General features: G+C 37.1%; 1 protein-coding gene across 3 annotated transcripts in view; it reads left to right on the top strand.

Moving 5' to 3' along the window:
• LOC131028183 (PLASTID TRANSCRIPTIONALLY ACTIVE protein 6, chloroplastic) overlaps positions 1-22,146 on the top strand; it is a 145,138-nt gene extending 122,992 nt beyond the window's left edge. The window contains exons 5-6 of one of the 3 annotated variants that reach the window (XM_057958423.2): positions 21,122-21,211; positions 21,439-22,146. In XM_057958423.2, coding sequence (XP_057814406.1) covers positions 21,122-21,211; positions 21,439-21,555 — 207 coding nt within the window. In that variant the 3' untranslated portion in view covers positions 21,556-22,146. Of the gene's footprint in view, positions 1-16,537; positions 16,709-16,898; positions 17,694-21,109; positions 21,213-21,438 lie in introns of those variants that run through there. The other 2 variants (XM_057958424.2, XM_057958425.2) reach the window with 2 other exon arrangements.
• The last annotated feature ends 746 nt before the right edge of the window (positions 22,147-22,892 follow it).

The following is a 22,892-nucleotide window of genomic DNA, read 5'->3' as shown; positions in this document are numbered from 1 at the left end:
CACACGTCAAGCACACAGGGAGCCACGAGCAAAAAAGCACCTTCAGCACACACCGCGACCAGCAACATGAACACTAAAGAAAACACTCCAAAACATCTGAAACTGACACAAAAATTCTGCAACATTGTTCTCCAATCCACTCCTCTGAATGAAGAGAGGTCACAAGCTCGACTAGTTGTTGTATTGCAAGCAAGAAATCAAGTGGCAGCTAGGAGGTATGCATTCCTTGAAGCTTCATTCCAAATTTCGGCAGCACTTCATTATAATTTCTTCATAGATGATTGAAATTCGCCCAAGTCTCCAATTTATAACTTTTGCCAAGCCAAATTCAAATTCAAATCCCCTACATGGCGCCCAAATTCATTTCATTTCGTTTCACCCTCCTAGGCAAAGTTCGCCCAAAGCAAATGTCACCACAAAATAGCCATTTTGGATAAATAATCGTTTATAACATAAAGTGTAAAGAGAGCGCTCAAAAATGACTGTGGAAATAATATAACTCAGGCATAAAATCGCCCCCTACACATAAGTTATATTTTTTTTGATTTAAATACCATTCGACCCCTTAAGTCAGAACACCAATTACGCCAAGGCCAAGATAATTAAAGTATTTTATTAAAAAATACCTTTCCCCTTCCAAAAGCTGATTACTGCCAAAAAGCGCTGAGACTAAGTCAATTGTCTTGAACAATTGAACCTGCCAAAAATAGGACTGTCAGATATAGTACATACTAAAAATAGTAAGTCCAGGAAACTTCACCAAAAATATTGTTCTTCGAACCTTGTAGCTCAACTTGAGAAACCTAGAAAAACCCAATAATCAAGACAACTGACATCAACTTACTAAAAATAGTAAGTTCTGCAAACTCCCTTGAACTGATTGCATGTCATACCACTGCGAAGCTTACAGAAAACCCAAAAGGAAACTTTGATTCATTCTGCCAAACTCCAATCAGAACATCCCTGAAAACTGCGAAGAATCCTCCTAGAAAATAGGAAACCCTAATTCCTCATTCCAAACAGCTTACGGGTCTCCAGAATAGGCCAATGGACCTCTAATTACTCCTTACTGAGGAGGGGACATTACAAAGAGGTCAAAACCTTGGAGTGTAAAGGAGAGATCATACAACTACCTCAAGGCAAGATAAGCATGCAAAGATGGAGGAACGACTTGACTGTAACATCACCACATTGAGCAAAGTGACTAATGTTGAGTATCAAGAGATATTGCTCAACACTCTTTCATGATGATGAATCAAGTCTACAAGTGCAAGTTGAGGTGGCATCCCGATCACTACTACACCAATCAAAGAAGTTCTACATCAGCATGTCCGGATTCAATTAACTGGGCTCATCCGCGGGGACACAAACTCCAATGTACCTACCCCTACTATCTATTGGTCAAACATTCAAGAAAAGACACGTGTCCAAACTTTGTAATTATTTCATTGGCTAAGAAGAGTTTGTTGTAACAAACCCTAATTAGGGTTTTCATCTTGTAATCTTGGCCATTGATATGAAATCAATTCTGGCCACTTATTGTAATGAGCTCTTTATATAAGGCTCAAGCTTCTCATTTGTAAAGGTTAATAGAGGTTAATAGGAGAAGAATAGAAAATAATTAGTTTAGAAATAGTGAATAGGAAGTTAACAACGAATAGTAGATAGCAGCTAGAGTAGACTAGGAGAAGGCAAAAATTGTTGCCAAAGTTGTAAATGAACTTCCTTTTCATTGAAGTTATGGTGGAATGTGTTGTTTCTTTACAAGCGCATGGTTTCTTTTTGGATCTTCATGTTAGATGATGAGTAATTAGATGAATAAAAGGAGTCGTGAATGATTAATGATGAAATTCATTTATCCACACCACTAGCAATTTGTTGATTGTAAGTTTGCCTTGTGTGGTCAACTGGAATTCTCAATGAGCTTAACTTCAATTGCTATTCACACTTGGATATGCATTGCCTTGATGATGTCTTTATTGTTGATAGTAATTTGAACATCACGTGCCTACCTTAGGAGATCGCACTAGCTTTGTAGAGTTGTTTGTTGATGGCGAAGCAAAGCTTGGTTGAATTTCATCTAATCGTTCATTGTCTCTTGCACTCTTAGGAGTAGTGTAGTCTTCCTAAACCCTATGCCTTTTACCCTTTTTTTTAATTCTCCAAGCAAGTAGATAGAATCTAAGTTCCAACAATTCAAGCATTCAATTATTCAACTCAATCACATCAACCACTGTGCTTATCCACACATCATGACCCGATATTAGGAACCTTGGAGTCGTCTCATTTGATCGCGAAGCATAGCATTTGAGAGACTTTGTTCAAGAGAGGATAAGATACTTTTGGGTATTTTATTCTGTGTTCGCATGTGCCTAAAAACCACATCAACACACCTCCTTCAATCTTCATGTGCTCTTTGACATCAACTTGACAAGAGTGCTCAATAGGATTAACATTCTCATGAAGCCTCTGCTCAGAATCAACCCTAGGCAATAAAAAGTCAGGTTTGCTTTTCAAGTACATCTAAAAAAATGCTTTCTTCATGCCCTTCATCTAAAGGAATATTAATGACCCCATCACAAGAAACATCATGGAAGTCATTATTCTTAGAAACGTCACTTGAAAAATATGTAATTGGATTCGAGGCTGCTCTTTTATCCTCTTTGTCATGCACAACTCCAACCACAAAAATTGTATGCCTATCCAAAGAACCATCCTGAAGCCTTGTCTCATGATCTTTCTGTATCAAAGCATCTTCTTCATTATTTGTCTTTGGTTTTAACATCTTATTCTTCAACCATTTCTTATGTTTAGATTTTGTCACAGTCTTTAGGTACCCTTTGATATCTAGGTCTTTCATAAGTTTGGAGAGTTCTTGAATTAACGCAGAAATGGACTTATCAGTATTCATCTTTGCCAATTTGTTGTGCAACAACAATCAAGGGAGGTTTGTAAGATAAACCACTAAAACTATTAGGTAACTGAAGACCAGATGCAACCACAAATCAAACTGGAATATTTCAAACACATGATGGAAGGAAAACCGCTTTGATACCACTATAGTGTCCCACCCTGTTATGGAACACTGAATTGCTAACTGTTGCAACCTGCTTGTTCTTTTAATTTAAAATACTATATTCTTTTTTAATTTTGTGATCTTTCAAAACTAGACGGGAATTGCAGAAGGTATTGTTCTTGTTTTGAAATGTCAATGTTGACCAAGCCATATTTTTTGCATTAAATATAGTTCTGAAATAATACCAAAACTCTGCAACTTGAACTGAGATTTCAGATTACTCTTTAGTTTGTGAGGTTACAAATCTGATGTAGTAGAATAAGAAATAGGTCTGCAGCATGTTTTACAATTTAGGCTTAGGCATAACTAAGTCGTTTCCTTCGAAAATTGGATGTAGAAAGGGTTTCTTAGCCTGTTGTCTGCAGGTCTGATATGGAGTTAGCAGCCAATCAGATCTCTCAGAAAACACTTGAAACTCCTCAGAAACTACCCCTAAAATGAACCAGAACTGACCAAATGTTGATATTGGAGTTAGATGCCTCCAGTATTGCAAAATGGTACCCTAACCCAAGGCAATAGTACTCAGTAATGCCTTTAATATGTACGGCCAGGCTTTTATCAAGGGAATGAATGAATGAAGGGATTTTAATAACGTCCACGAGACCAAGTGGTCTAAGGGACCAAGAGCTCCAAAAACAACACTACTTCAGGTTTCTCTCCATGTCAGCTCTTTTTTTTTATGAATCTTGACTAAGAAAGTTGCAGTTTTTTGAAGCCTTGCTTCCTCAAACAGCTTGCTCAGATTGTCCACCTTCAGGTTGTTTTCAAACTGTTTATGGATATCCTCATAAGCCACACACTCCATGATGAAGTACCATTCGGTTTCAACCACTCCTTTACCACAAAAGATACAAGTCCTTTGTTTCCACTTTTCTTTGGGAGTTATCCATCTATCCGTTTCACATTGAAGATGATGCGACCCAATCCTCAACTACGCCATTAAGATTCTAGCCTTTCCCTTGATTTCAGCTCTTAAATAAGCCTTTTTGTCGTGTCCACATGGGATTGAATTCTTTAACATAGTGTCTTCTTTCGGCCATTCTGTTTTGTCCACATGGCAGTCTAAATTTTTTCCAGCACCCAAGTTTTTATATCCCTATTATAATTAGGGCAATCTTGTCAGTGGATTTCCCATTTGTTCATCCACTTGTCATTTTGTTTTCTCCACGTCTTCTTCCTGCGTTTTAATTCCTCCATAGTAACCATTTTGGGCCATCGTTGTTCATCCATGTTTTCAACCTTTTTTAAGTAACTTAACAAATGGATTATTGTTGAAGCCTCCATTGGGAACATACCAGCCTCAGTTAAAAGGATCTCATAGGGAACTGCTGATTTGACTTTGAGGCTAGTAGTGATTAAGTGATTTTGAGTTCTTTGTAATTGTTTCCACTTGTTGTTTTATATGCTACTCCCTCAGACTTCACAACCATAAAGAACAATTGGAACGACCAATCAACCAAAAAGTGCTTTCTTGGTCTTCCAATCCCATAGTTCTGCCTTTCTGCACCTGTTTTGAAGAAGGAAAGAAGCTCTCCATTTCCCCTAGATCCTCGTTGTCCTACATGTCTCCCAACTGAGCATGTTGTGAAAATGAATTCCTAGGTACTTGTACTCTTCCACTATCTCCAGGGAGTTTCCTTCAAGGATAAAGTTAACCTGTTGCTTTTTCCGCTTCAAAGAAAAGATCATGACTTTGGTTTTGTTGGTGTTTACTTGCATCCCAACCCTTATGGCAAAAGAGCTCTAAAGCTTTCAAGTGTTCTTTCAAACCATGAGCAGATTTTGCAATTTATATAAGATCATCCGCATACAAAAGAAGCTTCATCACGTATCCTGCTAACTAAATACCCTCTCCCATGGTGTTGCTTAACCACTCTTCCAGGTTATCCATATATAGACCAAACAACGTGGGGGAAAGAGGACACCCCTAGTTGACTCCAATATCACTACAAAAGCATTCAAAAAATCCTTAGTTTTGATTTCAGCTTTGACTTGCTCATAAAGCTTATGGACAACTGCTCTATACTCGTTTGGAATCCTAAGCTCTTCCATTCTATTCTAGAGCTTGTCCCCAAGGACAGTGTCAAAAACCTTCTTGAAATTAACAAAGCAATAATAAATCTCTCCACCTTGGGTGTCCCAAACCTTTTTGATGAAGTGTCTAAGAGTGATGCAATGGTTAATGGTAGAGTGCCGTGGCTTTAAACCAGCCTGCCCATTTGCTCTTTTGCCTTCTTTTTCAGCCCAACTACTAATTCTACATTTCACCAAGCTCCCAAATAGTTTTCCAAGAAGAGCATTGATCATGATAGTGTTGTAATTGGAAGGGTTATTGATGTCCCCACTTTAAAAAAGAGGATGATGACACTGGTATGACACTAGTTGTCCATTCCACCAGAAAGTTTCTTTGAGTAGTGCTGTTAAAAATTCTTTTGATGTGCGGAGTCAAGTCTCAACACCCCATTTTAAAAATTCAGCCTACAACCCATCAATGTCTTGAGCTTTACCACTTGCTAAATTTTTTATACCATGTTTGATATCCTCCACTTAAAATAACTGTAGTGTCAATTATGGGAGGGTGACTTTTCTCTTGTATCTGCTCATATAGACTCTCCACATATTCTAACTGTTGAGACATGGACCAGCTAGGACTCGAACCTAGGACCTTCCATACGCTGCTGGAGTGCTCTACCACTGAGCTACTGGCCCCTCTTGGACCAGTCCATCGTCGGTTCGGGTGTGGCTTATTTCCAACACCAACACCCCCCCTTAAGCCACACCTCTCGTGTGCTTGGGGCTCCTAGCCTGGACCTGGCTCTGATACCATGTTGAGACATGGACCAGCTAGGACTCGAACCTAGGACCTTCCATACGTTGCTGGAGTGCTCTACCACTGAGCTACTAGCCCCTCTTGGACCAGTCCATCGTCAGTCCGGGTGGGGCTTATTTCCAACACCAACACTACCCAGTGCGTATCCGTGATGTTATTTGCTTTTGTTACTCAGCAACCTCTTGAAAACTCTGCATTTAGAATTTTTGCTCCTATTTGTGAATAAGAAACTATCTTGAAGCCCCACTAAACAACCATAAACCGATTTCAACAAACCCCAAAACTGCCGAAAAGTGGTCTGCCCAGCACAAAGGCTGCTCACTCAGAAAATCTGCATCAAATGCTTTTGGGTCTTCAAAAACTAATGTAACCTAACCAAAACTGCTGGTATTAAATGAATCTTGCAAACCTCGCACTGAAATGCAAAGGAAGTGACTTCTCCTTGCTCCAAACAAGCCAAAGAAGGGGTCGGCCTCATAAGCAAGCACCTCGCTCAACCACAACCAACAAAATGTCTTCAAAACTGATTTTCCTTTGATGCTCCAATGAGATCCCTGAAGTAGAATCTCTGTACACACCTTGAGATGATTTTCCACAGCTACAGGTTTAATGACTTGTGAAGGGTGCTCCAAACCCTAGGGTTCAGCCAAGCTCCTCTTAGGAGACGAGAGTAACAAAATATTTAGCCAAGACCTCTAAAATGAATTCCAAGTTGGTTTTTATTAGACTTAAATCCAAACACGCTAATTAGGGTTTCTTTCCCAAGTTCTCACTTTAAGATTTTAACTTGAGTTTTTAACTAATTTCTAAAGTCTCATTAATACCTTTTCTCTCTCCATTCTAGCGCCCACCTTTTCTTTAACTTAAGTTTTATTTAGTTTTCACTAATACCTTTTTCTCTCTCCTCAAAGGGTGCTCACTCTCTCTCTAGACTTAAGTGAACTTTGGAGGAGTATAACTTGGACTTTAATAAAGTTTTAACTTGGCAACTTAGAGATTTGGTAAATAATAATTGATACCTCTCGTTCCACTTGAGCAAACCATCTGAACCTAGAGAAAACTAATCCAATCATATGTCCTCTATCCAATATGTTAGTTTACGAGGACTTGGTGATAGACTACCCTTGATTGGTTGACACTGGTTAAGAAGGGGACATTACAACTTTTTTATTTTATTTTTTCATAAAGTGATAAAATAATTAATTAAAATAAAGCTGCCCATTAAATAATAATGTAAGACAACTTAAATTTAATTATTAAAATATTCCCTCTCCAACCCTTGAAATAATCTACAGGAATGAAATAGGCTAAAGGGATGACCCCGAACACCTAGGTTGAGGAAAGGGACATTACAAATTTGTTGAGGTGTAGAATGGAGGCACTCCTTCAACTTTTTCCTATCAACCCGTTCTCTTATATCTTTACAACAATATTCTTCTTTGATGCCTTTTGAGATCACCATAAATTTGTGTTCTCATGCTTGTGGAGTTTATCATTGTTTATTTATGGACTTGTGCAATTAGTCTCTCATGGTGGTAGAGCTTAGGGATTAAATTTCCCTAGCTTCTAGTCTTTGTTGTTGTGAGGATGCATGAAGGAGTAGGGATACCTCACAAGGAGTCACACAACTTTTCACTCTTTAAGGTCATTTTTTTAAAGAGAAGATATCTAGGAAGATTGTGGGAAATGGACATTTTTTGAATGCACATCTGAATTTCTTGTTGGGCATGGAGATAATAAAAGCTTGTTTGAAGAGTTTTGTGGGAATGTCTTGGCATGTTTTTTGTCCATATAGAAGTAGCAATTTTAAAGGAACTCCCGTAATGTCCCCTTTTCCGCTCTAGTTGGTTTTGGGGACTGTTAGTCAATTCCGAGACCCGTTGGTCAATCAAAGGCATAAATTAGGGTTTCCTATTTTCTAGGAGGATGCTTTGGCAGTTTTGGTGGCTTGCATTTTGGAATTTTACAGTTCTAATTCTAGATTCCTTTTGAGTTTTTAGAGAGCTTCGCGATGGTGTGACATGCAACTGAATCTGAGGACTTTTCCGAACTTACTATTTTTAGTAAGTGGGGGCGATGACAACTTATTTTTTTGAGTTTTTCTAGGTTTTTAGAGAGCCTCGCGATGTTGTGACATGCAAACGAATCCGAAGACTTTTCCAGACTTACTATTTTTAGTAAGTTGTGATAGCTGCTCAGAATGTGGTTAAAATGCATTTGGACACAATTACTATTTTTAGCATTATGCTATTTTTAGTAAGTGCTATTTTTAGAAGGGTTTCAGTAGGTCAGTTTAGATGGCTATTTCCGGCAGGTCAGTTTGAGTAGTTGGTCTTCCAGCATTTTTGGAGCTATTTTGGCAAGTCTGAGCTTATGTTGCGCGACTTCATGGTTGAGGAAAAATATTTTATAAATAAATTATTTATAAGGCATGATGGACACCTTAGAAAGAAATAAGTTAATTTTATGAAACAATTCACTTTATTACCTTGGACGCCATAACACACTTTATTGATATTTTATGAAGTATATTTGCTACCTTGAGGGGGTTGATTTGTTGGAAAATGTTGTTTAAAGTTGGATTATAACTTAAGGCAATATGGACGATTTATTAAAGGGATTGCTTAAGTTATATTAAAGTCATTTTCTCAATTATATGTTGGGCGCTCACATTATGCGTTATTGGCATTTTAATAAAGTGTCTTGTCTAGGCAAAATGGGATGAGTTGGTGAAGGGATAAAATGAAATGCAAATTAAAGTGAATTTGAATGTCATTGTTTAGTCCCACATTGGAGGGAAAAGGAGGTTTGATTTGGAGAAGGTTATAAATAAGTTCCTTGGCCTTCATTTGAGACTATCTATTGCTTATCATAACGAAGTGTTGCTGTGATCATTTCAGACTTTGCTTCGAGGGATGCTTACCTCCTAGGCTCCTTCAGTTTCGAGCTTGAAAGATAGCCCCTAGCTGAATATTGTGAATGTTTCTCACTCAGAGGAGCAGATTGAGCTTAAGGAAGATGAAGTTATTTGATGCTTTTGATTTTTGGAGTGTTGTTTTCAGTGCTGGAGTTTGCTGTTTGGTATGGAGCTGATCGTGAAAATCATTCATAAGTCTCTGGGAGTCCAATCGCCGCTTCTGGGTATCTTTCCTATGTCTTCCTCTGTGTTAGGCGATTCATTTTGCTAAGTTGCGTGCGTTTTGGAGTTGATTTGGATTTTCTAGAGAAAGCCGCCTTACTTCCCAGGTCTTACCATGTTGGAGAGTGTATTGGAAAGCGTGCAGTGACGATTTGATACGTTTTGCAGCGGTCTATTGGTTTGGGAGTGGATGTCTTGTCTCTTGTGCCCCTTTGCATTTGATTTCACATCATTTGGAGCTGCAAGGACGAAGTTATGAGCATTTAGGTGAATTCTAGTCTTGCTTGTCTGTATTTTCAGATTGTTGTTTTTCATATCAGACTTGGGTTAATTACTTGTTTAAGTACTTTCATATGTTGGATAGTTCTTATTTGTTAGAGGATTGATTCCTAACATTTTGGTGTGTCTGGATATCATTTTCCTATTGTAATCTGCAAGCTAATGTTCTCATTGTAACGCTGAATTTAGTAGTACTTATCAACCTTTATTTAATTGCATTTTACATTTTGTATTCTCACTGAAAAGTGGAAGAGGATGGCCTAGCTGCCTATTTGTTACTTTTAGAAGTTTTCATAGTCCTCCCGCTGAATAAGTGGTTGAGTGATCTATTTCCATGTTTGTAATAACTGTCCTCCCACTGGAAAGTGGTAGAGTGATCTAGTTTTCAGAATTGTAATGATTGTCCTCTCACTAAAAAGCGGTTGAGTGATTCTACTTTAAGTTGCTCTTGCCAGCTGGACAAGCGGAAGGGGTTGGCTTGCCGCCCAACATTGTATTTTAAGTTGATTATTGGAGCTAATGATCCCCTATTCACCATATGCTCTCACCTTCCCACATTGGGCCCTTGGTGATCAGAAAGTGGAAGGGTTATCTTTCAGCAGTATTGTGATTATCTTTCCTAACTTTAATGGGTGCTTTGTGATGTTTGTAATTGGAAATAATTGAAAAAAAAGTAAGGGGATATTTCAGTGGTATCAGAGTTGGTTTTCCTGCCAGCCTATGTGTTCAATTGATTAGAGCACAAGTTCTCCCTACCATCTCATTGGGTCGTGGTTTTCTTGTTTGCATATCACAGTTTGGAAGAATGTCTACAATAGATAAGTCTATGTGTGAGATAATGCAAGGATTGATTAATTTGATGAAGGATCCAGATGTTAAAAGGGGGTTGGTAAAGGTTCTTGCAAAATCCAAAGACAAGGAAGAGTTTGAAAATAATATCTTTAATACGAAGACATGTGATGGAGTTGGTGCTTTGACACATAACTTTGAGACATTGCTTCATGAAGACTCTTTGGCGATGCATGCAACTAATGTTGATGAGGTTGTCATTCAAGAAGAAGAAAAATCAATAGCTGAGGTTGTGCATGATAAGTTCCTTAATGCTTCTTATGGAGCTAGTGACGGTGTTGAATGCACTCATGTGCTTCCAGAGGAAGAGAAGATGAAGATCAAAGAAGGTACTATAGAACCAGCTATGATAGATCAGCCACGAGGAGGTGTGAATTCTTTTGGTTCCCCTCTAATTGAGTCTAGCGTGCTTTCATCACCTTCACCTCATCCTGGCAAGGAGTCAAACTATAGTTCGGGATTTGTTGAGTATGATGATGTTCACCAATTAGCTAAAAATGACGATGATACAAGCTTTGAAGAGGAGTTACATGAGACTTGGGGCAGCCATGGAGTCACTGCTGGAAACTATGACAAAGATTCTAATTTTGGTATTCATCATAGCAGCTTGGAAAATCAGTTTGTGGTTTCCAATGATAACCCATTGTTTGAGATGGGTATAGAGAAGACATATGACAATCTATTTTTTGAGTGGGAAGATGGAGCATCACTTGGTTCTAGCATTGCTCTTGGTGAGAATAGCAATGTGTGGAAACCAAGAGAAGATTCAAGATCTGAGTTGGAAGATACTTGGAGCTATGGTGAGCACTTTTTAACTAAACAAAGTAATCAGCCTTTTAGCATTTGGGATCCAGGTGTAAAAGAAACTAAGTTTGAAGAGGATCCAACATGGGATGAATTTACTTTTGATCCTAATATTGTATTGGTTTTAAAGAACAATGTTTACATGGAAGATGGCATTGATGGCGTTGATGACATGACTGATTTATCAATGCATGTTGTTGATCTTGAGCATAGACATAGTGGCCTTGTTGATCTAGATTCACAGTTCATTGTTGAGGGTGATAAAGAAGAGGTGCAGGTGATTTGTGACAGCCTAAAAGACTTTGATGCCCAATGTGATAGTTGTGATTTTGGTATTCATTATAACAGCAATACATTTGCCTTGCATGATTATGATTGGAAGAATGAATTGTTGGTGTCTGCTGAAAATGAAATACACACTTTATCTAGATTGGATGACATTAGAAGCCTAGTTGAAAAATTCATCTTCGTCATTTGTCTTTCATGGGTATTTCATGGTGTTTATTTTTCCTAAGCAATATTGCATGAATTATCTATTGTTGCATCATTATATTAACTACCAAAGCCCTCACATTTGGCATTCAGAAAACAAACAAAAACAAAAAAAGTAGGGTGCATATTACAGAAAGAGTCTGATTGAGCTGATTACAAAATGGAACATGTGCCATTCAATGGCATCCACTCTCTAGATTAAATCCACTAAAATACACAACTACCACCCTAGAGAGTTGTATCGTGGAATTGGATGGCCAACAACCATGTTGGGATTTTTGGGATTGTTGGCGGTGACTTTAACATGATTGAATTTGATTTTGATAAAGAAGTGGGTGTTAAGTTTGGTCAGAAAGGCAATGAAATTTTTTCTTGTCCAAGATGAAAAGGCTCCTTAAACTTGAGCATCTTGAAAACAATATGAAGAAGAACAAAGACATGGTTTTCTTGGTGCAACCAACAAAGTGAATGAAAAATACAAATCCACTAAAATAAGGATAATGGTTTTGGTTTGTTCAAATTGATTTCCTCTATTCTTAAGGACAAAGATCGTCTTTGCATCCAAGGTGGTAAGGGATCTTATTTAGGACTAGGAGAAAAAAGTTCTCTAATTACAAAATGGAACATGTTTACTTTTTCTTGGCAAATTTTTTTAGAGTTGTTGGTAAAATGGAAGTTGTTATTAGAAAAAAATGTATGAGGAAGTTAGGAGATCCTCTTTTAGCAGAAGAAAAGCTCCAAACCAACCTCAAGATATTGTTAGTAGAAAGAAGCATAGTCTGAGATATAAGCAAATCTTTATTAAGTATTAGAGCTAAGGCTTATTGGATAAAATATGATTATAAGTGAAATAAGCACTATTTCAATTTGCTTAGGAATAAAAATAGGGAGAAAATTGGCTCGGAATTTTGAGTGATGATCATGAGTTAATAAGCAAAGAATTTCATTCCTGTAAAAAATTGTTTTCTTTAGAGGAGGTTAGAAATCCTTGCAAGAGGATTATTCCTGGGGGTTTAGATACTTTGGAGGAAAGAATAAACATTGAGGAAATCAAAAGTGCTATCAGCCTCATGAAGAATGGTAAGTCTCTTGGCAGTAGTGGTTTACCTACAGAATGCTATAAGAAGAATGTCAGCTGGGTTGCTAATGACTTGTTAAGTGTTTGCAACGAGTCTTTCTAAAGTAGTACTCTCAATGAATAGATTAACAAAGGAATTATTAAACTTCTTCCTAAAGATGCTCACAAAACCTTAGTTAAAAATTGGAGACCAATAACCCTTCTGAATGTGTCTTATAAATTCTTGTTAAAGTTATTGTTGAGAGGTTGGGAGAAATTCTTCCCAAGGTGGTAGTGGTACCATGGTCTCAAATTGGTTTTTTTAAAAGGCAAATATATCTTAGAGAACCTTATTACTAGTTGAGAAGGCTTTGAATGGGCAAAGGTTTTTGGACAATCTGTTTGCATGGTTATACTTGATCTTGAAAAAGCATATGATAGGGTTGAATAGCCTTTTATTTAGCTTGTTTTGGAAGCCATTGGTTTCAAAGAGAAATTTTGTACATAAATAAATATTCTGTTCTAAGATGCTGATGCTCAGGTGTATATAAATGGTAAACTATCTCCTCCTTTGATCTTGCAAGATCCATGAGACATGGGTGTCCTCTTGCTATAATGTCCCCTTTTTAGCAGTTATCTAGCGATTTGTCATTAGCCCATTTTTTCATGGTCTCGAGGGCTAACCAGGACTTTGCAGGGATTTGCGTTGGATTTGGCCTAAGCAAATTCAGTTTCAGGCCAAACGGAGTTGATTTGTTAGGGTTTCCAGGAACTTAATATTTATAGTAAGTCAGTTTGGGCACAGTGTCGGGTAAATTTTGGTGCGATTTTGATCAACTTTTCTTTGGTGCATTTATTCATTCGCCTGGATTGCATTTTTATGAAGGAATTAATTATTCAAGCAAAAAACAAAAGTTTCTAGAGTTAAATTTAATTATTTAACTTAAGGGGTTATTTAATGCTGAAGCTAATGTTTAAAAAGGAAATATTAAATGTACCCCTTCTTTTGGAGACATAAGGGGATAATAATATTTTATTCTACTTTTCCTTTATCTCACATTGATGGTGCTTTGGAATGTGTGCCCAAATGAAGCAATAATTAAGTGCATTTAATGAAGTTTCAGACATCTTGGGTTTTGTGTTTATTGGAAATTGTGAAGCTAATTTTCTGGAGAAAATCTGGAAAGTCTTCTGGCATTTGGGGACAAAATCCCTCAAGTGTGGCATTTCTCATGCTTGTCAAAGATCAAGTTTGGGAAATTACTCAAAGGCAAAATTGGTATTGGAAGGAATATACGATGCTGAAGGAATCCATTATGAGCACAGCTTGGTGAAAATTCATAGTGACCAGGCAAGTAACTACTTTCTGATTTCATCTTGTTGCAAGTACTTACAGTTTGAACAGTGTCTAGTGGATGTGCTTTGGCAAACATACCTTGGGCGTAGTCATTAAGGAAAAGAAAAAAACGGCAGTCTGGAAGTTGCAGCCATTTCAGAGTCTAATATTAGACATGGCGACACTCAGAAAAAGGCATATTCAGCAGAGGCAAAACCGACTCAGTATATTGGTGTGTGATTGATGGTTAGACGTCTGAGTTAGGGTTCAAAATAAGACGTACTGGAGGGAGTTCGATAATTCTGATTGGTGTTCTATGAAGGGTTGCGGATTGAACTGGGAATTTCTCACCTTCTAAAAATCCATTTTCAGCGTGCTGGAATTTACTTGGAGCGGTCAGAGATTGGAAGAAAGTAGCCAACGTTAATTAAACCCAAAACGCTGCCAAAGACACTACTGTGCGTGGAAACTGGAGCTGGGCGTAATAACAGCCACTGGAAATATGCCACAGTCAGCTGGGAACTCACATTGGGGATGTCAAAACAGGTTCTATGTATCGCCCTTCATTGCTTAATGGTCTCAAAAAATACCGTATATATATACTCTTAAGTTTGGTTCACTGTTGTAATCAAGGACAGTAATTCTGAGAATGACATACGTTGCTCCAGCATTTAATAATTTTCAGTTTGATGTTTAAATGAATGATTTTTTGAAAGAAAAGCTTCTTGTATGATTTGCAAATATTTCTTGAATGTTAGCAATTCTCTATGAATGAATCCCATCAAACACAAAACGCAACAGGGGCAACTTAACCACAGATAACTCAGGAAACAGAAAAAAATCAGACCTCCATTGTCAGCCTGCCAACTGTTTGACTAAATGCTAACCCAAGGAAGCTGAGCTATTTAGTGCAAAAGGACAGGGGTCTTTACACTTGCCTATTCACTATTTATTATTGCTGTTGAGCACTTCATTATTTTTTGAGGGATTTTGAAGTTGGGCCTATTGTCAAAGGTCTTAAACTCCCTAGTGGTGTGGAGCTAATTGACTTACAATTTGTAGATGATACTTCAATATTTCCTGTCATTGATGAGAATAATTTCTCCAATTTAAAAAACAAAATGAACTCGCAGTTTATTGCTCTGGTTCCAAATTATCTAATAAAAAATCTGTGGTTGCTGGAATGAATCTCCACCTAATTGGTTTAAGAATGTTGATTGGGCTTGGTATAGACCTAATAAAATTGTTAGATACTTGGGTATATCTTTGCTGTTTCTCCTTCACTGAAAGACATGTGTTACTGGGTTGTGATGAAAATTGAAAATAAATTTGATAAATCGTAGGGGCATATGCTTTCAATTGCTGGGAGGTTTCAAATTTGTAAGAAAATATTTTCCTCTGATTTGTACTATGCACCTCTTGGTTATTCAGTTGTTATCAGGTTGAGAAGATTCATAAATTGATAAGCGATCTTTTATGGTTTGATGGAAGGGGAACTAGGAAAAGGCATGCTGTTTCTTGGCAATGGTGTTTTATGCCTAGGAAGCTGGGTGCTATAGGACTTAAAAATTCGAAGTATCATGGTATTGCTCTGGCTGCTAAATGCATTATTAAATTTTTTGATTGGGATGAGCTTTGGAATGTGTCAATAAGAAATAATATCAGTAATGCTGTGCCAAAAGCTAATAAATCCTTGAAGGGCATCCTTATGATATTCTGTTTGGTAAACTTATGGCAAAACCTTCAGAGTCAACTGTATTCTGCAGCATTTGGAGGGTCTGGGAGTTTATTAAGGTGCATTTGAAGGGTCTGAGACCTATTTGTAGAAAAGGAATAAAATCCATATTTATAGATTTGTTTGGTGGTTCTTGCAGTACAAGAATAATCCTTTGGCCTTTAATCAAGGGGTGCTCCTCTAAGGAATTGTTCTCTAAATTATTCAACATTTTGGTGATATTTTTGACAATGGTAGAATGCTATTTTGCAAAAATCTGAGAATGAGATATAATATTCCTAATTCCTAGAAAAGAACCTTCTCCATGCTTATGAAATCCTTGGGGGATTAGTGCAGAAACCTCAGATGGTTTTTAATGCTGACATCCTTGATAATATTTCTTGGGATGATGGCATTTCAATTTCTAAGATTTCTAGCAAGATTATCTATGAGAAACTAAATAATACCCAGGAGATATTTTCCGACATCAGTATTAGATGGAATATGACTTTTATTGTCTCCAATTTGGAATAGAATCTGTCAAATCATTTGGTCTGTTATTTTGGAGCTTAAAAATGCCTGCTTTAGATGGACGTTGTTCCTTAAGAAATTGGCTGTTGGTAATTATCAGAGGCCCTAATTGTTTTGTATCCATTTCTTACTTTATGCGTAATACTACTGAGTCATATAACTATAAACATCTTTTTTTATTGTCCTTATGCCAAGAAGCTCTGGGATCTGGTTTTAAGAGCAGTTGGGTTGATTATAAGCCTTTTGTTTGGGAGGATATTGTTTTTGGTTTCATTAATGATCTTTATAGTAAATCTAATTCTAGTTTGTCTTATCTACTGAAATCCTCTGGTTCATTTGGAAAGCTAGGAAAAATGAGATTTTTCAATGAATAGTAAGAATGCTTACTGACTTCATACATGAAGTTACCCCTTTGCTTGTATCCTCACAGCTTTCAATGGCCTTGGGTATCAAAAAAGAGGAGTTCTTTAATCTGATGAACAAAGGTTACATAAAGCTGAAGGATGAAGATGTAATGTGTGTTGAATGGTGGCTGAAATTCAAGGATGAAGAGGAAAACGATGATGTGCAGAACTATTCTCTGTTGCATTAAATTTAACTGGTAAGGATGATGGTATTCCAGAATGACTTTGTAATTATCAGACTGCAGCCAAAGTTGAGGAATGATTTGATAAGAATTTCTTTGATTGATAGGTCAGTCTGTCACTGAATATTTAACCTTGGACAAAATGCAGATTCATAAACCTGCTCAAAACACTTCAACTGATCAGCAGTCTTTTGATTCATTGCAGAAAGTCAGGGATAAGGAGCACACAACTGCGGAAAAGGAATCTAGTACAAAAACTATGACCAACCTGCACAAGAGAATTTGAAGGCATCTCTCCTTTTTTGACTCTTGCTTACTCTACTTTATATGATGTTATGATGACTGTGTATTGACCCCACAAACTGTTTGTATGGGCTGTTTTGTTTGTGGTTCTTGTCGGGGAGTTTTGCTGAATAGTTGGTCTGTGTAGCTGTGGTCCAAATTCACCTTTGAAATTCAGTAGTACTTTTGTGGTAGGGGCTAGTGATGAGTCGTTTGGACAACTTAGGGTAACAAGCAAAGGGCTTAGCAAAGGTGGAGCAAGCAGTCACATGGTAGAAAGGGTACATGACCAGGCATGCATCAAACAAAATTTGGGGCAAGGTTTCATTAAAATCCTAGGGAACCCCTTGTAGAGGGGGTGCATGCAGGCATAGCCCTTGTGGTTGCACATGGGATTTGAAGGAATCTGAGTTGGGGAGGCCAGGGTGATTTTTCTTGGCAATTTGTGGTGGCTATTTGTTTGATAGTTTGTGCTTGGTGATTTGCAATGGCAGTTTACTTGTCACTTTGTGTAGACCACTGGTGGTTTAAGTTGGCAATTGGCAATACTTGGCAATGCCTGATAACATTAAGGTACCACGTGGAGGCCTCTGATTGTATTCATTCAGTTGATGTGTAAAAATTGAAAAATTCCAAAATTTGGATGAGTTGGTTGACATGTGTATGAGTGCCATTTGGCCAAAATTTGGCATATTTATGTAATCATCAGTTCATATGAATTAGTGAGGTTAATGTGGTGGCGCCACATCAACAAAATAATCTAGTTATTGCCCAATCAATATGTAGTTAGTGAAGAGGATTTTGCACAATTAGTTAATCAGGTTGACAAGTGCAATGATCTGATTCCTGTCATTTTTAAAAATTTGTTTTTTATCTGGCAAAAAATAAAAATAAAAATTGTTTTTTATTTGTGAATCGTTAAACTTGAATCTGGGTGATGAGGTGAGGGAGGTAGGGAAATTCGATTTTGGTCTTTAAATTCATATGGCCATAACTTTGTTATTTGGATTTTGTTTGAGCTTGTCTTCTACTTATTAGAAAGCATTTTTATGGATTTTTGGAGTGGTATTGTTTTTATCAGCATTTGCAGGTTCCTTTGTGGTCTATAAGCTCCTTTGAAGATAGAGAGGATTCTGAGGGCCTATATGTTGACAAAGCACAATTGTCAAGTACGGGAATCATTCAGTCAGATTGCATTAAAGGTTAAGGGTTTGTGGCTGAGTGCTTGTGGGACTTAAGAGATCCTTTTTTTCTGAGAAGGGTGCCTGTTATTATCAAGAAGATTAGGCAACATTGCACTAAGTTCCATTTTCATCTCAAGGGGTCAAAACCTTTGAAGGAGAAGAATTAATGAGTTGAAGGTTTAAAGGTTCCATCACAAGTTATGTGCACCAAACTATTGGTGTGTGATAGGATTGATATTATTGAGAACATCTTTGCAATCCTGAAGCTGCCCCATGTATTTCTCACCATATTTTTCTCTATAAATTCATCGTGAAAGACTATAGGAATACTGTCTTTTGTAGGGCTTTTCTCCTTGTTATTTTGAAACAGCAAAAAATCACCAAGATGAGTGTGCTTGGTTTGAGGGGGTAGGGTCATATGACTAAGAGTAAGGCAAAAAATAATTTCAAGGTGAACCAAGATAATGATAAGCATCAAAGGGGTGGCCAAGGAGGCAATGGTAATGGGAACATGAGGAGTTCTCATGTGGTGATTGCAAGTGAGGTCATGAAGAAAAGGAGAAGCAAGACAAGGAGTGCAACCATTGCGGCAAGTTGATAAATGTCAATGATGTTTCAAGAAGATGCTAAATCTCATGAAGTCAATCAAGGACCTTAAGGAGCCATAGGAAAAGCACAATGGTTATAGTAAGAATAATGTTCTTGTGGCTTATCCTTTTCATGCTTGAAATTCCAAATGAGAATACTATGGATTTTGGATGCACTTATTATATGGCCAAAGATGATAGTTTGATTTAAGAGATAAAGCTTATAATGATAAGGTTTATATAGCAAATGATTCAACTCTTTCTCTTGCTAGTACTGGTGATGTGCTTGAAGGCATATTACGAGTTTTTTACTATGTACTTAATTTGAGTGTTGATTGGGATAATGTTGCGCACTTGATGTGATTGAGGATGAGACTTTGAGTTCCAGTTTGGTGGTTCCTTACTTTGACTTTTGAGGATCTATTTGGAGATGATTGGGTTAATTTAGGTAATGTTACATTAGTTGAGGATTTATAGGAAAGATGTTTGAGTGGTGACCCTACGGTGCTGGATGTAGATGGCCCAACACTAGGCAAATCTGATCCATGAGATTCTTCCGTGTAGGGCATGTTAGTTGCTTTCATAAAAGAAAAGATATATTCGATTTTGGTTACAGCGATGAATCTAATAACTGAGTTGTTGTGGATAGGGGCATTTGGCTCATCAGTGATGGAATTTCTATTTCATTTGATGGATGGGCAACTTTGTGTGTCTGGGTAATCCCATGGAGTTATCATTTTCATGTCTTTGTTTTTGGGTTGGTTTGGGAGGATGTGGAGGTCATATTTGAAGAGGACTAGCCCCATCCCTTTATTGGAATTCATTTATTTGAACAGGGTTGATATTACGGTTACCTATCCATGATTGATCTGAAAGTTTACAAGTCAATATCAATCAATTGGGCTGATATGTCACTGTCAGTTATTGATGACTTCCTAACAAACTTGACCTTTACATAGCTAAAATTGAAAATAACCAACAGTGATTGCAGAGTAATTGGAGCTGGAAAACTAGTTCACAATCTTCTTAGGTGATCTTAAGTTAAACACATAGGGGACTTTCTCCTTTCTAAAAAAAGACTGTTTAAGATGCATCTGACCATTGTCTAACTTTGTAACTTAAATTAAACAGCTACAGTGACATTTTCAACTATATTTGAACTTCTCACACAAGAGACAATAATGGGTCCTCCTTCCAAACGACGTGTTCGGGCATTTTTTCATTTTTCAGGATCTGAACTGCTTGGGCTTCCTGTTGAGCACTCTTGTGGTTCATGGGTCTGTGTGATTCCTTGTAGGATAAGATATAACTTTGTTTGGAATCTCTAAGTAGCTTGGTAATTTTCTTTTTCACATTTTCCCATGATGTCCCTGAGATATAAACATTTTTACTCTTTGATTCTCTTTCAGTGCTGAGACTTGTGGAGATCTAATATGTCCTTGGTTATTTCTAGAATTAACTTTGATTCTATTGGGAAAATAAGATTTGCATTCATGCATAGTTACTTGATAATAGTCTATTTGAAATGATTTGTAAGATTTTAAAACACAGAACTAAATTACGTAGTGATGTTGAAAGGCATTGGCTCTAAGATGTCTACACTTGCTGCAGAAAATGAAGATTTTGGATACAATCTTTTGATAAAATAAATCTTGTGAATTAAGAAAATGGAGGGTAGGTAATAAGGTATAGTACTGAGAATATAGTGCACTAGTTCCATTGCCATGGAATTAAAGAGTAGAACACATTCCTGCTAAAGGGAAAACCATTCAGGGTATGGGCATCTCTCCAAATTACATTCTACATTCGTTTATAAAAAATATTCTCAGGAAATTTGAATTGCTCTGGAAAGCCTTTTTTGGCAAATAGTAACAGTGGCAAAGACTTTAGAGTTACTAAAAGTATTGTAGGCATACCTCCAGCATCTTCTATTTATTATTGAATTGTGGCATAACAAGTAAACATGGTGTCAATTTCGGAAAACAGTATTGCAAGATGGTTTGAATTGTGGCATAACAAGTAAACATGGTGTCAATTTCGGAAAACAGTATTGCAAGATGGTGATAACAATGCACCCCTTCATTTCCATAAAAAATGAACTAAGCTGCTGCAAAATGGTCGGTTGCATTGTTGGCATTTGATGACTTATTGTGAATTCTTAATCTGTTGGCATGGTTTTTCTGATTTAATGTGTGAATTCAGGGTATGTGAATTGTTTGACTGCTGTGGACTAAAGACTTTGTGAGAAAAATTGTCTTTTAAGTTAAACTAGTAAAGCAAATAATCTTTAGGTCATGCTCTAGTTCTTTATGGTTAAAAGTTGTGGTTTGCTGGATGTCTTTCTTCATATTTCAAGGTTTCAGGATTTTGTTTAGGTTAATGTGGCGGGAGGCAAGAGCCGTGACAGGAGGAATGAAACTCTCATAGTTCACGATCAAGGAACCTCATTTAAAATCATTCCATTGGTACATGACTCATTTTCTCTCCCTTAGTTATCTGAACTTGAATTAAACCTGCTTTTAACCACATAATTTATTGGTTTCAAATGTCTACTCTAACTTTAGGTCTTATTCAGTTTTGATCATGAAGGTAGTTTTAGTCCCAACAAGTTCAGAGTTTTGCTTATTATATAATTCAGTTCTTGCACTTCAGTAACTTCTTTCTAAAGGTGGCCTGGACATTGTAATTACAGGAGTCACGAGACAGTCCTGATGTTCTTATTGAGAGAAAACAATGGGAAAAGTCAAGGAAAGAGATAGAGACTTATCTCCGCAGCTTTAGAGATTTTACCACATCGAACTGGTTTTGAAAGATGCACTTAATCATTTATATCCTTTCTGGGCACTATTATAAAGATTACTCATGTTTGAAGTTAAATTGGTGTTTTGGTGATTCACCTCACAGAATAAGATGAAGAGATAAGGCATTATGGGTGGGAGTATTGCAAGGGTCCATGGAGTATATCTGTCATACTCTTACCTTCCAGTTTTTGCAATGGAATTCTGTGAACCTGGTGGTATGCATCAATATTTTAGAGTTTGTGATTTCCCTGGACATTTCTCCTTACTAATGATTTGTTTGAGTATCTTTGAAGAGCATACCCAATTTTAAGAGAATCCAATAGAATGGTTACAGAAACTAGCTTTGAAGCTCCATATGTAATAGTACTTTGATAGATGTACGATTCTTGAGCTAATGACCAATTGTTAATACACATGTATAGCATGATCGGCTTTTAGGGTTATATAACACTGGATTCCACAACTAGGTTTTGATCTATGCGATGCACTTGGATAGTAGAGAACCACTGCCTACATAATATTTATGAATAATTATTCAGTATACACAAACTACTTCAATTTTAAGCTCATGCCAAAGGAGCTGTGAATTTTTTTATTCAGTTGAAAGTATCCATTATTTTTCCATCTTATTACCTTGTAATACCTGGGCTAAAGGCATCTTATAAATCAATATGATAAAGCATAGTGATTGAGTAGTATCCTCAGAATGATATGTAAAATGTCCATAACATTTTCTTCTGGAACCTTCAGTTATTGTATTAATTTGATAAATTTATCATTTAAATAGCAATAGAAATGCAGACATGCTTAACGAATTGATCAGAACGTATATCTCAATTTCCCCATGACTACAATTCAGCTTCTCAAAACCCAATATTTAGATCTTATTTGAAGCACCAAAATGCAAAATCTAAAAGAGATCGAATTGTTGTTGGAGTTTGTAATAATGGTCCATGGGGATGAATTCAAGCTCCCTCCCCTGTCTGAAAATTGGTCATTCCGTCCTTGGGAATAGGTGTGGACCATCCCTCTCTCACCTCTCCATTGTTACCTGTAGGGTCTTGTCCTGCAAGGGGTGGCAGGGGGACTCTCTGGTTCAGGGATGCCTAGGTTTCCCTTATTACTATGATAGCCCATCTTCAATTGAAATCACAATCAACATTCAACGATTTGCCATTTACAATTTTGCTTTGAGCTTGAGAGAGGAAGACGCTCCTAGTTCCATCCACTTCATTCTTCTTAGTCATTTTGTATTTGTCACTCATCAAAGTAACAGTTCTAATTTGATTTGTTTAGGATTGCAACAATGCAACATTCAATCAAACAGCTTTTTAAAAACAAAAAA

This window comes from Cryptomeria japonica, chromosome 5, assembly GCF_030272615.1.
Source record: "Cryptomeria japonica chromosome 5, Sugi_1.0, whole genome shotgun sequence".
NCBI classification, from domain to species: domain Eukaryota; kingdom Viridiplantae; phylum Streptophyta; class Pinopsida; order Cupressales; family Cupressaceae; genus Cryptomeria; species Cryptomeria japonica.
The sequence above is the reverse complement of the archived record's forward strand: the minus strand, read 5'-3'. Positions and strand labels throughout refer to the sequence as shown.